This window comes from Phytophthora sojae (genome assembly GCF_000149755.1).
Source record: "Phytophthora sojae unplaced genomic scaffold PHYSOscaffold_2, whole genome shotgun sequence".
Classification (NCBI taxonomy): domain Eukaryota; phylum Oomycota; class Peronosporomycetes; order Peronosporales; family Peronosporaceae; genus Phytophthora; species Phytophthora sojae.
Window position 1 is genome coordinate 11,062,552 of NW_009258116.1, and position 14,648 is coordinate 11,077,199.

At 52.7% G+C, this 14,648-nt stretch overlaps 4 protein-coding genes across 4 annotated transcripts; 3 read left to right on the forward strand and 1 right to left on the reverse strand.

The window, feature by feature from the left end:
• Positions 1-4,670: 4,670 nt before the first annotated feature.
• PHYSODRAFT_327211 (hypothetical protein) lies at positions 4,671-5,141 on the forward strand (the record flags this gene model as incomplete). The annotated part of the gene is made up of 3 exons (XM_009523286.1): positions 4,671-4,778; positions 4,805-4,898; positions 4,927-5,141. The coding sequence occupies 3 exons, from the start codon at positions 4,671-4,673 to the stop codon at positions 5,139-5,141; spliced, it is 417 nt and encodes a 138-aa protein (XP_009521581.1).
• A 5,852-nt stretch (positions 5,142-10,993) lies between these two features.
• PHYSODRAFT_285183 (hypothetical protein) lies at positions 10,994-11,435 on the forward strand (the record flags this gene model as incomplete). The annotated part of the gene is made up of 1 exon (XM_009523287.1): positions 10,994-11,435. A coding segment is annotated over exon 1 (256 nt), but the record flags the coding sequence as incomplete, so codon positions are not given.
• Positions 11,436-11,741: 306 nt separating this feature from the next.
• On the forward strand, positions 11,742-13,981 carry PHYSODRAFT_540811 (hypothetical protein; the record flags this gene model as incomplete). Its single annotated transcript, XM_009523288.1, has 8 exons — positions 11,742-11,880; positions 11,949-12,698; positions 12,788-12,866; positions 12,946-13,156; positions 13,378-13,447; positions 13,526-13,596; positions 13,662-13,768; positions 13,858-13,981. Coding segments are annotated over 8 exons (1,551 nt in total), but the record flags the coding sequence as incomplete, so codon positions are not given.
• A 34-nt stretch (positions 13,982-14,015) lies between these two features.
• PHYSODRAFT_345124 (hypothetical protein) lies at positions 14,016-14,613 on the reverse strand (the record flags this gene model as incomplete). The annotated part of the gene is made up of 1 exon (XM_009523289.1): positions 14,016-14,613. The coding sequence occupies exon 1, from the start codon at positions 14,535-14,537 to the stop codon at positions 14,016-14,018; it is 522 nt and encodes a 173-aa protein (XP_009521584.1). The 5' UTR covers positions 14,538-14,613.
• Between the last annotated feature and the right edge of the window lie 35 nt (positions 14,614-14,648).

A 14,648-nucleotide genomic window follows, 5' to 3' on the forward strand; every position in this document is an offset into this window, starting at 1 on the left:
GCCGATCTTGGCGGTGGCCGACCACGATCGCCCGTTCCACGTTGTGTGCGACGCATCCGACTTCGCAATCGGATGCGCGTTGATGCAGAACGATCACGAGGGTCATGATCGTGTCGTCTACTACCAATCGCGAAGCCAGCTGAGCGCAACTACCCGGTGCATGACAAGGAACTCCTTGCCATGAAGTACGCACTCGCGAAGTTTCGAATGTATCTACTCGGAAGCAAACCGTTCGTGGTCTATACGGACCACGCGCCGCTGCGGACGGCTGTGAAGTCGCCGCACATTTCGCAACGGATGGCGAGATGGCTCTCATTTTTCGCAGAGTATAACTTCCGGGTCGAGTACAAACCCGGAAGACTCAATGTGGTGGCCGACGCGCTATCTCGTCGACCTGACTACGCCACGACTGATGCCGACGTCAATTCCATTGACGCCATGCGATCGAGCACCCCAACGTCGTCACTGTTGGACGGCGTGAAGGTCCCGTACGCGCACGACGCGGACGCGAAGCTCTTGCTGGCCTACGGCTCAGCGCCTTCTGACAAAGCTCGTCAGAAGCTGCCGAAGCATCTTCGTGCTCGTGCACACCGTTATCGGGTGCACGGCGGGTTATTACTCTACAGTGCTGTCGACGACAACGCGGACCGAGTTGTCGTGTCCAATGATCATGACCTGCGACTCAGGATCATGTACGAGTATCACGATGCACCGACTGCGGGGCATCCGGGCCGTGAGAAGACATACCTTCTTCTCACGCGAGACTTCCACTGGGCCCACCAGTACAAATGGGTGCGCAAGTACGTCCGTGCTTGCGAGGTTTGTCAACGTGTGAAGCCTGCGCCTTTCGCGCAGGCTCCCTTACAGTCACTACCAACTCCACGAGAGTGTTGGCAGTCCATGTCTTTAAACTTCGTGTTCGGTCTTCCCCCGGACAGTCAGGGGAACACGGGCGTTGTGGTCTTTGTTGACCGCTTCAGCAAGATGGTACATCTTGCTGCGGTACCCGGTGAAGTGACTGCGAAGCAGACTGCACGTCTGCTCGTCGAGATGGTGTTCAAACACCATGGCATGCCGATCGACATTGTGTCGGATCGAGACCCGCGCTTCACTGCACACCTTTGGCGAGAAGTTTTTACACTTCTTGGGAGTCAACTTTCAATGTCGACTGCGGACCATCCGCAGACGGACGGGCAGACCGAGCGCGTGAACCGCGTGCTCGTGGACGTGCTTAAGAGCTACGCTCACTCGTTCCAACACTGGAGCGAGTGCCTGCCGATGGCGGAGTTCGCCATCAACAACTCGGTACATGCCTCGACCGGGCATACACCGTTTTACGTGAATGCCATGAGGCACCCACGCCTCTCGAGTCTACTCGGGATGGTGGCTCCTTCCTTAAGTGGGGGAGGATCTCCGACTGCAACGCAGCAGCCGAAGACTGTCGCTGACAGTTGCACAGTGTCAGCCGCGACCACACGCAAGAAGAACAAGAAACACGCGTCTGTGCAGGGCACAGACGCCAACAATAGCAACAACAATAGGAAGAACGGGTCTGTGCAGGGCACAGACACCGCCAACATGGACGCAGAGGCCGGGCCTACTGCTGGAAACGAGCTGAACTTATCCAGCTCGGACGCAATCAACTTCGTGCAGCGCAGACAAGCCGTCGTTCGGTTTGTCCAAGACGCTATTGCAGCTTCTGTCGGTCGACAGAAGCTGAATGCAGACAATGTTGGCAGGGGCAACACTAATAAAATCGAGAAGGGTTCATTAGTCTTGTTAGCTACTCAAAACTTGCCTAAACATGGCGTTTCCGACTTCGGGGCAAGCAAGCTTGCTCCGCGCTTCATCGGGCCGTTCACTGCGCTGGCACGGCACGGTAACGCCTACACACTGGACATACCGTCTAGTATGCGCCTCCATCCGACGTTCTACGTCGGACGACTGAAGCCATACCTGCAGCACGAGCTACCTAGCTCGGCTGAACCGAACCAGAAGACTCGGCGGAAGCCGTCATCCTCTCCAGTGCGAAGTCGCGCTGGAGCAGCGGGTCGAGCTAATGGTACAGCTCGGCCGGAACGATCGAGGCGGTCTGGGAGGCCACCGCAACCTGAGGATACTTCAGAACGCCGAACTCAGCGCTCTGAAACTACTCCACGACCGGAACTCGGTCGTGGGGAGGCGCGAGATCAGGGTCAACACCAAGTTGACCACACACGGGACGTGTTTACACCACCACTGCCGCCAATTCGTGACGCACACGGCTCAACTGGATGGATAATTGAGCGGATTGTTGGTCACAGTATCCCGAGAACGAACAGGCAACCGGTTCGTTTTCGTATCCGTTGGAGAGGATTCCCTCCCAACCAAGATACATGAGAGCCGCGGAACGTCTTGCTCGAAGACGTCCCGGACATGGTGAGGGCGTACGAAGCCCACCATGCGCTACACGCTGGAAAGTAATACGAGCGCTGTTGTTAACAACAGCGCCCGAAGGCACTTCAAGGGCAAGCTGTGGGTCCTGGCCCCGTGGCAGCGACGCGCTTCGCACGTTGCCGTGCATTATACGCAGCAGCAGAGATATCCTCCGCTGCTGCGCCAGGGGTCTTCAACTTCGACGTACTCGTTACGGAACGAGCACGCTCTCTTCAAACGTCACGCATTGACCAAACGGTCAATGGTGGTTGACGGGGGGATGGTGTAACGGGGTTACACGCACAAGTGGCAAGTGGCTACAGCCACTTGTAACTCAAACAGACACGGCATCTGTTAGAGGTCCGAAAGACTTTCTTGACCTTGGTGTAAGGTACACCAATGGCTACATACATTTGGGACCACCACGACGGGTGGTTCATAAACGTTTAGGATTCCTATTGGCTGAAAGCAGCATCTTTTAGCGAATGAGCGACTTGCATGTTAGCGGAATCCTGCCAACCAGCCGTTGGCAGATTCCTAGTTTTAGAATATTACATGTAGGGGAAGTCAAACCATAAATCACAAATAACAGTTCTCATCTTTACCAAAACACGCTACTTAAAGTCTTTATCTTGTTTAAAGTATACTCGTGGATCTCGAGTATACTTAACTCAAGTAAAAGAAACCTACGCTTCCTCGTACACGTGCGCACACGTGTAAGCCGTAGTAGCGAGCCAATGTAGGCCCATTACAAGCTCCAGCGGCTGCTTGCATGTACCCCCGGCCGCGACGCGCTCGAGCACCGCGTGCCAGACTTGAGGTCTTGCTCCAGCAGCGACGGGCAGGTCTGGGGTGAGTCCAGCAGCAGCGCGCTCTCGAACCACTTGATCGACTTGGTGCTCAGCTCCTCCAGGAGGCTCGAAGGTCTTGGGAGGAGCCAGCTGAGACGCGTTGTTGACCGACACGGTCTGCTTGACTCTCAGCTCCAGCAGCGGCGCGCAGGACTTGGGCGAAGCCAGAAGCTGCTTGCTCTGCTGCGAATACAGTATCCGGCGTCTCCTGGTCTTCTGATGGGTCATGACGCGCTACATTCCCGCGCGCAGGGTATGGCGAGACTCGCCGATGGCTTCGCGCACGAGACGATCGTCCTGACGGCGGCTGCCTTGCATTGAGTGCGGAAATGCGGAATGCGGAATTGCATCTGCACCTGGGTTCACAGTGATTGTCTTACCCTGTGTATTTCATAAAATATGATTTGACGAGGGTTTGTCGTTTTGCGGTGATTCGGCTGGGTCGATTCAATCAATCGACCTCGGAAATTTCGAATAGAACGCGCAATAACAGTGACCAGTAGTAACGGTAGCAATATCAAAAGCAATTTCTTTAACAATAGTGGAATGTCAGTAGTATAGCAATAGAAGTAGAGATGGGGTAGCAGCAGTAGCAGTAGCAGCGATAGTGACAGTGTCAGGGCTGAAGCAGTGGCAGTAGCAGTGACAGTAGCAGTGACAGTAGCAGCCGCAGTAGCTGTAGCATGGCAGTGGCGGCGACAGTGGCCGTTGCAATCAATACCAATAGCAACATGATGATGTTGCCTACATCAATTATAACCGTGTTTGAGACCAACCGCTGGAGATGCTCTTAGAGCATCTCTAGTATAAGAATTAAAATATCTTGTGCAGTAATACATGTATAATACTCACAAAAATAGTGATGATAATGGTAATAACAAGTGCAGGCAGCAGATATCCGCTGAGGCGCAGCGTGTCCGTTATTGGGACGAAGTCCCCTCTATAATAGCGCGTTACTCTGATTTAGCTGTTTTTACGACTCAGATTTACTTTTTTTACCAAGGGTCGATATCAATTACTAGAATCGGTTAGGGTCACAATTAATAATCACGTCGACTGCGGCCGAAAACGGCGAAAAAACTGGGATTAATAACACGTTGGCTATTAATAGAAGGTAGGATCAGTCGGTTTCATTTTGAAGTGAACTGTTGTCACTAATTGATTGTGCCATAAAACCCGAGGGTCGAAGTTATGAAACAGTGATTGCGACGGTTAGTATGGAGGATGTCAGAAATAGCTTAAAATGCGAAGATTTAACTCAACTTGGACATCCTTAGGACCCCTTGTTAAGGCTATTTTCTCTGTGAAACCTTATGTCATTGTAAAAAGGGTAGTCTGTAAAAAGTCAGGAGCGCTCTGGGTGACACAGTGCACGGTCGGCAGGGCGTGGACCTGCCTGGCCTCATGCCGGCGCTGTCGGAGCAGGACAAGCGCGGCATGAACTGGGCCGTGGAGCACGTAATCGACTTCATCGCGGCGTCCGTCATCCGCAATACCAGCGACGTGCACGACGTTCGTTCGTGGACGAGTGCATCAAGAAGCCCTGGCTGCACGAGCCCAATGACATCGCACCCAAGTTTACCGCTACGGTGGAGAACCCGGAGGGCGTACGGAGCTTTGAGGAGACCCTCGGTGCGCGCGCGGCGACCTGGGCATGGAGATGCCCGCCTGGCGTACTACAACATGACGGTGGACCACTGCAATGCCGTTGGCAAGCCTGTGGACGTGGGCAAGCAGAAGCTCGAGTCCACGGAGAACAACCCGCGCCCGACGCGCGCCGACTGCGTCGAGTCGGCGCCGGGCAAGTACCCGATCGAGTCGGTGACCACCATGAACATAGTCGTCAAGGACGACAAGCTGCTGCTACAGCTTTAACCCCTTGGTTCCCAAGATTGAGGCACCGAAACACATAATCTACGGTACTTTATGTCGTAACTTACGACGTAAAAAATAACTACGATTTTGTAAAGGCAAGTCCTGTCCGTAACTAGAGAAGTTCCGCCAGAAATATAAGATTGTAGAGATCTCTGGGGGGAACTTACGACATAAGAGTCGAAAACGACGCGAAGTACGCTGTATCTTACGACATTGAACGTAGAACGAGTCCATACTAATCCCAGATGGTGGATCAATAGGATTGGTAAAATACACAAAACGTCCAGCTTTCGCGATGTTGAGAGATGACTGCAAGGCTCTAATCGTCAAATCATCAATATTTACCAATCAAAACGTTTACATCTCACTTATGCACAACACATCTCTGATGACAGCTCCATATCCGGGTTTTTGTGCAATTCTGATTTTTACCTCTCTTGTTTATACTTTTGCTGACGAAAATAAACTTGATTAAAGTATAGCAATCTCGTTTCGAGCCAAACGCTATTGTTAATCGAGCTATGTCGTATTATACGACATTGGGATTTCGCAAAGTCGTAACTTACGACGTCGAGAACCAAGGGGTTAAGTGACATTTGGCACCTGCTGCACATGCTTTGCTACGGTTTCTTTTGAGCTACCAGAACACGAACCGCGGGTAAACTACTACAGCGATGGTGTCAACGAGAATATGTTTTATTGTGCCTTTCGGTCATTTTGCCGAGTCCTACGTAGGACTTTGGAGGTCAGTTAATCTGAGGTTGGTGGTCTCTAAATCTGAGATGCAAATCTCGGACGAGTTCGATGAGTGGTCTCCTGGAGTCTCTGCGTTCAATGGACTCCGGTTGGAGTCCAAGTCAAGCAATCTTTGTTTGGGGAAGCATGCAATGCCGGAACCCGCGAAGGCGAATGGCGACGACTGGAGTGTTTAACGTATCGACTGCATCGTGTTTTCATAGGTTTATTCTGCGTTTGACATACACCGTAATAGAGTCAGCTCGTATGAAAGTCCTGCCACAAGACTTGGTAGGAGTCCTTCGTAAGACCTCAAACACCGAATGCCGTGAAAATGGGCGACATTCGGGCTTTCGGCTGTTTGTAGGACCTGCGCAAGTGCTTCCATCGGACTAGCAATTCTTGGTCCTAATTCCCTACGAGGGACCTGCTAATCTGCTCCGATAACCTAGCCCCATCTTAGTAGGTAGCTGTTTTACACGTCCGATTTGCCAAAACAACTGAAAAGCACAATACGGCATCTTGCAGACGGAGATGCGTGGGCTGCGCAATGCATTCAAGCTGATTTTGGACGACTGCAACTCGCCATTCACGTTCGCTAGTGTCAACCAAATTTAATATGACTACTGCGCTGAATGACTGTAGCGTGCATTAATCGGTATCGTGTACTATCATGCCTTCTAGGTAAACGATAACTTACGACAACTACTGCTTGGCGTTGCATGTCTGGCTAAAGATTTTATTAAGAAATATGTAAAGCCGTGGGTTAAGATGCAGCGTGACGCTAGAAAGGCTAGTAGTGGAATGAGCATCGCGGAGCCACGAGGTAGTAGTTACCACTATCCAATTAATGATGATGGGAATAACACACACACTGAAACAATGGATGAATCACAGTGGATCCCATTTGCGTTTGCTATGGCTCAATCGCGCGCTCGATTGCTTGCAACGTGCGAGAACACTGCCTGTGAACCTATGCAAATGATTATTCATGGTGAAGGAGGAAGTGGCAAAAGTTGGCTCATTAGGCACATTGTCAAGGACGTACATAATGTGTTCTGTGAGCACTCATCCTCCAGGCGAACGTCGAAACGAGTTCTTCTATTGGCACACCAAGGCACTGCGGCTTTTAATATTAAGGGGCAGACGATATGTTCTGCACTGGAGCTTAGTTCCTTCTCACGAAATGCCTTTTCCAGTCCTTATTCTTCGCTTACTATTCAAAAGGGTTGGCATCAAAACTTAAACGGCTACAAGAGCAATACGCGGACGTACATCTGGTTATTATTGATGAATTTAGCGTTATCTCCTGTGGTATGATGTATTGGATAGATCAAAGAATGCGCGAGATATGGCCACGAGGTAGTCACCAGCCATTCGGCGGGAGAGATATTATATTCACCGGCGATTTAGCTCAGCGTGATCCGGTAATTCCGTACGCGTTGTCCACGCCGATCTCAAAAATCCTCAACCCTACACAATTATTAGGACGCGAAATCTGAGCAAATATCTCGATTGTAGGTGCTCTAACGAGTCAGAACCGAGGTAAAGCAGACCCCTTGTGGTTCGACGCCTTACGACGCCTACGACGCAGTGTCCTACTCAGAGTGATGTTGATTTATTCAATTCTAGATATTACAGGGGAAATCAGATGCCTCCTTGGGTCTCTCAAGCTAAGCACATTGCGTATTTGAATGCAGATGTATTGGAAGCAAACAATCGCAGTTTGGCAAGTGAGCCTAACCCAACAGTTCATATTCGATCGAAGCATAGTGTAAAGCTAAAGAGGCTAGCACAGCAGCGGAGTATTTCTCCCGAGTCGATCAATGCACTACTTCAAGATGCAGAATTAGCTATCTCGGACCGAGATCGAGTTGTAGGGAGACATCTCAACATTGCTGTTGGCGCTCCAGTTTCCCTGACATTTAACATGGAGCAGTCAGCAGGCCTTTGTAACGGAACCACTGGGGTGATTTACGACATAATCTTTGCTAGTGACATGGATCTGCCTATTCTACTTGTCCAAATTTCTGATCTGTATGATGGCCCTTCGTTCTTGCACGATGTGCCAAATATAATACCAGTAGTTCCAAGAAAAGTGAGCTGGGGAAAGAAAGCTAGCGATCTTACAGTATTTCGAGAGGGGATTCCACTGCGTCTTGCATACGCGCTCACTGTCCACAAAGTGCAGGGCTTGACATGTAACAAAATGGTTTTCCATTCGACTTCAATTCCTAGCGCGTCTTTCGCGTACGTTGTTGCACTATCCCGAGTTCGAGATCGCGAAGACATCGTACTCACGGCTCCGCTTACGTTACAGCAGCTGAAGACTTCAGCAGAAAAGCAAGCGTGTTTCTCTAACGAAGAAAAGCGAATTCAACAAGCAGTGGATGCGACCAAGCATAAAGCTCAGCTTGTAATCTTATCCATGCAACAAGCAGCTTTAGACCACAATCGATCATTAGAACCACGGTGAACTCTTTTGTTATTGCTCCTCCGACATTACTTATCTGCCGTAGCACACCTCTCCGTAACACCCTATCGCAGGCTACGGGTAACATCTCACTTTTCAACTTCCTGTGCTCAAGATACAAGCCATTTCTGATGAGCGACACCCCCAACACGGTCCCCACTGCCGCTGTGTTCTCGTCTCCAAGTCCCAAGCAGCTCCATCGAAGCGAACGCCAACCCGGTGTTAGTCCTGTACCTTCCAAAAAACGTCGCGTCTCTGTCTACCGGCCAGCAGAGTCGTAGCTCTTGTCCGCCCGGTTCAAGAGCAGTCTCAACACTAAAGCGATCGAGTCCTCGTGTGAAGTCGGCGGCGCCTACACACCTGGAAACCTCGCAACAACCACCGAAGCGACTGCGATCCGATGTTGCTAAGGTGCAGGTGACGCAGCAGAAAGGTGACGAGGTAGTGGGAAAGCGGGAGTTCGTTGCCCAGCGGAAGCGTGCGATGCAGGAATTGCGCAGCGAGTGAGCACGGAGGATGAATGCTGCTCTCGAAAAGGAGCTGCTGCGAGCGCGGCGATTTCACGAAGTCCCGGACAAGTTTTATGCTGACAAACTCCTGCGCATTAGGCGCGACGTCTCCTTCCAACTGATGTGTGAAGGGATAGCTGCCCGTGACTTGGCAGCAGGGAGAACTCCGGAACACATCCCAAGAAGCGATTTTGAGTAGTATAGCGCCTCATTCATAACGCAAACGTATATGAATTCAATCTTACCCATCTGTCCTTAAAGGGCTTGAACTTGCGTGCGTGTGCTGCCTGGCGCACACGAAGAGCGTGCACCTCGCGCCCTGCATATTTGTATCAGTTCAATTAAAGAAGTAAATTGTTTTACACGATGCCTTATACATTAGGTAAGGTGAAGTAGTTTTGCTGTTTTTATCGCGCGAGCATGCGCTCCACGAGCATGCACCTCTCCAGCATTCACGCTAGAATCCCTGTTTCATCTCCATGATGCTCGCGCGCTGTAGTGATCGACGTAGTCCACATCTGCGCAGAGGCTGCAGTCACGCTATTGGTCGCTGAAGGTGCAAGGCTGGGAGCTTCCTCCTTGCTCATCAGAGGGAGGCTCATCAGGTTGAGCGCCGCTGCTACACTCGGAAGTTCCGATAGATTTTTGGTATATGCGGCTGGACTTACAGTAATAAAAGATTAGAAGCGTTAGATACTATATAGCCTTGCATGATAACAAACCTGTTGAGAATGCGCCCACGGTGATCATCGCCGTGCCCTCTGGCCGAGCTTAATACAGGTATTGACAGATACAACAAGTAACACACATAATTATCCTCCTTTCGCCGCCCTCCTATCTCTCGTGAAGTACCTTTGGCGTGCTGTCGCCTACTCCGGGTGCCGGTTGCCGACTTCATCTTGGCCATCCTCGCCAGATCTTTCTGACTGGGGGACGTCGGCCAAAACTATGTGGTACACATAGTTTGAGGCGTCGGCCTAAAGCAACATGAGCGCAGCGAACGTGATGCTCAACTTAGTAGTAGCAAAAAACCAAAACTGTTCGGTGCGTTTGCCTCCCCTTAGACACCCCCAGTGTGAGTGATGCAGTCATTACCGCACACTATACATCGTAAAAAAAACATGTTGGACGCGTCGGTCGGACGACAGGTCGGCCGGGTAGATATTATTTCACACACAAATTGTTGACAATATTGTTACACCATTTCAAGGCCAAATTGAGAGAAGTCAAAATCAAAACAAAAACGACCAAAATCAAAACAAGAGAGATCAAGAAAAAGGGCACTGTCCCGGCCAAAATTTTCCGGATGGAATTTTCTGATCAACTTAGAGTGGGCAAGTCAGTTGCTCTGTACGATATATTCGGTCTTGAAGGTGATTAGATGATATGCATATTCGGGATTGGAGGTTTTCTCAATTTGCTTCTGGCGGTTCTCAATTTGAAGCACGGCTTCTCTCAATTTGGGCCTGCCCCTGGACTCGGGCTGGTGGCTGGCCTACGCATACTGCTCGAGCAACCGCAGCTCATAACGCAAAAGCGTAGAAGGCCCTCGTGGCGCTAGAGCCGCATGTGACGCAGAATAGATGGAAAAGATATGGACGCGCCGGCTTGCTGCGTCCCGAATCCTACGCAAGCAGTGAAGAACCTTTTTCAGACCGACCGACTCGCGCGGCTCGTTCAGGGCCTTGATGGGGCCCGCGATATTGGCCGGCGACTCGTTGGACTTCGATCCCAACGTTGGTCGGGGGCCGCCGCGCCATTGCCTTGGCAAGGACACGTACCAAATCGATTCAAGCGCGTCCTCTGTGCGGGAAGCCCGCTGAAACGTCGCCTCCCTTTCTAGCAAAGAGCTCGTGCTCGAGGGCTAGGGGCGCCCACTGAGTTAAAATCCCCCACCGAACAGGCATAGCCTTCGGAACGGCATACGCTGGCTTGCGTATGACCCCAGCCTCTGCTCCGTCATAAGCCGCGCCGCTGCTGTTGCATCCTACCGTACATGTTACTCTCCGCCCTGTCGCTCCTTCTCGTTACAGCGTATCGTTCGGCTGTATTCGGCGGCCTGTTCCATACAAAGGACAAGTGCCGCGGCGTCCTCGACCCCGATCCAGTCTTCAATTTGCCGCTGAGCCCCGAAGGTGTTTCGCCCTCCGCTGCTCTCCGCTGCGACCTGGCCTCCGAGCGAGAAGAAGGAGCCCCCGCCATGAGCACCCCGGGCATGCGCCGCGACTGGAGCCCCGACAGCCCCGCCAGCGACCGCGTCTGGGCGCAGGCCATCCACGCCGTCGTCGAGCGCCGACTCTCCCTGCGCCAAGCCGCGCAGGCCTTCGGGCTGCAGCAGACCGCGCTGCACCGACTCGTGCGCCAGCGCACGCTGCAGCAGGCGCGCCACCTGCCCCAGCCGCCGCTGCCGCCGCCGCCGGTGGCCCGGTCGCTGCCCGGGTCGGCCCCCGCCGTAGTGGTCTCCACCAGCCCGAGCAGCAGCGACACCATCCGAATCACGGCCCCGACAGTACCGCTGGCAGTGGCGCTAGCTTGCCAGGCGACCGCTACGTCTTCCCGCGCCTGAACCCGCTGGCGCCGCCGCAGCAGCAAAAGGATAAGCTTAGGAAGACCAAGAAGCCCTTCTGTTGGTGCATTAGCCAGGTACTGCGATCCCTTCGTCATGCAGATTATACCAGCAAGTCGCAGGCTGAGTTACCCTTTGTGCCTAGCTCAGCGAGGCGATAGCCCTTGCACTGCAAAGTGCCGTGCGGCAATGCTCCTCAAGAGTTGCTAACTTCAAGTACACTTAAACCGTACACAAATGTACCCATTGTTGCACAACCAGAAAAATCCATCTCGATCAGATTTTAGTCACTTTTCAAGATCCCATCTTGCTCAGCCATGTACGCCGCTGGCACGCCTCCCCCCGGGGCCGTTCGCCCGCCCACGTCGTCCATCGAGCTGTCGCTAAGCGCCAAGGACCTCAAAGACCGCGACGTCATCTCCAAATCCGACCCGTTCGCCGTGCTCTACGTGAAAAGTAAGCCGCGTCAGTGACACCATCCACTCTTACCGTAGCTTTTAACCTTCTGTCTCCCTCTGTTTTAGGCGGCGCTGGGTGGTCCCAAGTGGGCAAGACGGAGGCCAAGAAGGACGACCTGAACCCGAAATGGGCCAAGCTCTTCGTCGTGGAGTTCCACTTCGAGTCCGTGCAGCAGCTCAAGGTGGAGGTGTACGACCAGGACAGCTCGTCCCCCGACAAGCTCAAGGAGCAGGACTTCATCGGAGGTGCCGAGTTCACTCTGGGGCAGCTCATGGGAGCTCCGGGACAAAGTGGGTCCTTCCTGCTCACCCGGGGCAAGAACAAGTCCAAGCACCAGGGCTCGCTGCTCGTGAGGGCCGAGGAGGTCAAGGCCTCCAGTGAAACCGCACGTCTCCGCTTCTCCGCCACAGCGTTGGCCAACATGGATGGCATGTTCAGCAAGAGTGACCCGTTCCTTACCATCAGCCGCCTGAGGGAGGACGGAAGCTCGTGGACGCAGGTCCACCGAACGGAGACCATCGACAACAACCTGAATCCTAGTTGGAGACGCTTCGATCTGCCACTGCAGCAGCTGTGCAATGGAGACCACCGGCGCCCACTGAGACTGGAGGTGTTCGATGAAGATCGAGGTGGCAAATTCGAGCTTATCGGACAAGTGCAAACCACGCTGGAGGAGATTATGGCAAAGCGAGGCACCAACTACACCCTGCACAATGAGGCTCTGCAAAAGAAGAAGGGCAAGAAGTACACGAACGCCGGGCTGCTTGTGGTCGCGGAGGTGGAGCTCTACCGAGAGCACAGCTTCATCGATTTTCGTACGTGCATATATGTCGTTATGCTTGGTCTCGGGAATTGGGGGCGGTGGTAGGTTCGAATGGTTGATTGTGGACGTTTGTGTATTCAGTTAGCGGTGGTCTGGAGATGAACCTGATTATCGGTATCGACTACACGGCATCGAACGGCCCGCCCAACGATCCGCGCAGGTACGATACAACTGCATAATGAGTCTGACAGTGGAGCTGGTCGTCTAATTTGACTAATCTGTGCTTTACTCATGAACAGTCTGCACTTTATCGATCCTCGGGGTCCAAATCAGTACCAGCACGCGATCTCGTCGACGGTCTCTATTTTGCAAGAATACGACGCAGATAAGCAGTTCCCAGTGTACGGGTTCGGAGGCATTCCTCCTGGAGCGTTGGACGTGGACCACTGTTTTCCGCTCAATCTGAATCCGTCGAGCCCCGAAGTTGCGGGCTCTCAGGGTGTGCTGCAGGTAAAATTTGTGATGTTAGCTTGCGGTGCAGTCAGTTTTACTCACGAAGCAAACACGTTTTACGATTGATTGTTCAGCTCTATACGGCGTCTCTTGGCCATATTCGGCTGCATGGTCCAACGTTCTTTGCCCCGTAAGGCATTATTTGTTGTGTTGAGATGGGGAAAACATCGCTAATTCTGTGTGCTGTGTGCGGCAACACTGGCAGGCTTATTAATCAGGCGAGCCGAATTGCGTTTCAACTGAATGACCCTCGCAAGCAAAAGTACTTTGTACTGCTCATTATCACCGGTATAAGCTGCTGCAACCCCGTTCCTTTGAGTGTGCCGACGAGTAGACTAAGTGCAACATTCAACACTGTGTATGCAGATGGCGCGATCATGGATATGCAGGGGACGATTGACGCGATCGTTGAGGCATCCCAGACATCTCCACTTTCGGTGAGCACCAGCAAGTGTATCCTACCGAGATGCTTTGCTAACAGCGGGTGATATCTTTCTCGCAGATTGTGATTATTGGCGTTGGGCCCGCAGACTTCTCATCCATGGTCGCTCTCGATGGGGACGGAGGAAAGCTCCGAGCTAGCAATGGACGGGTTTCGTCACGTGACATGTAAGTATTTGCTTTCCTTTTTTTCTGACAAGATATATTGTGCTCCTGCCTATCGTTTCTGACTCAAGCCCTTGATATATGCACGATAGTGTCCAATTTGTACCTTACAATCGGTTCGCGGGCTATCCGGACGCTCTGACTCGCGAAACGCTTGCTGAGATTCCGCGTCAACTGTGCCAGTACATGAAAGTGAGGGGCATTACGCCCAACCCAGCCTTGCCGCCCACGTATCACCTGTTCACGGAGCCTACGGGGTCTGAGCCAAGTGCACCGCCTTCAGCGTCGCCTGCTCCCCCTGCCGCGGTGTCTCCGCCAGCACAGCTGCAACATCCTGCTCAAGTGCAGCAGCCGCCTCCGGGCCAATACGCTCCGGGATATGGCGCGCCACCTCCGCAAGGGTACCAGCAGTATCCCGCTCAAGGTCAACCCCAGCAACCTTCGCCGGGCCAGCACAGTCAAGGATACGGTGCTCCACCTCCGCAAGGCCAACAGCAGTATCCACCGCAGCAAGGCTACCCTCAAGGTTACCAGCAGGGACCGCCGCAAACCTTCCAGCCACAAGCAGGCTATCCTCCGCAACAGCAAGGATACCCTCCCCAAGGTTACCAGCAGGGGCCGCCACAAACCTTCCAGACGCAAGCAGGCTATCCTCCGCAACAGCAAGGATACCCTCCTCAAGGTCCTCCCCAGGGAGTGGCTCCTGGGTACCCAGGATACGGAGGATGATTGCGATGGTTCGGACGTTCAGGAGGTGGCAAGTTGGAACCATTATGCTTTGACTGTGAGTTCAAGACCTACCTACCTACATAAAGCTAGCTATCGCCTGATGGCATCATTTGTTGTCTAAAGGAACTGCTTCAGCAATTGCCTCTTGTATCGC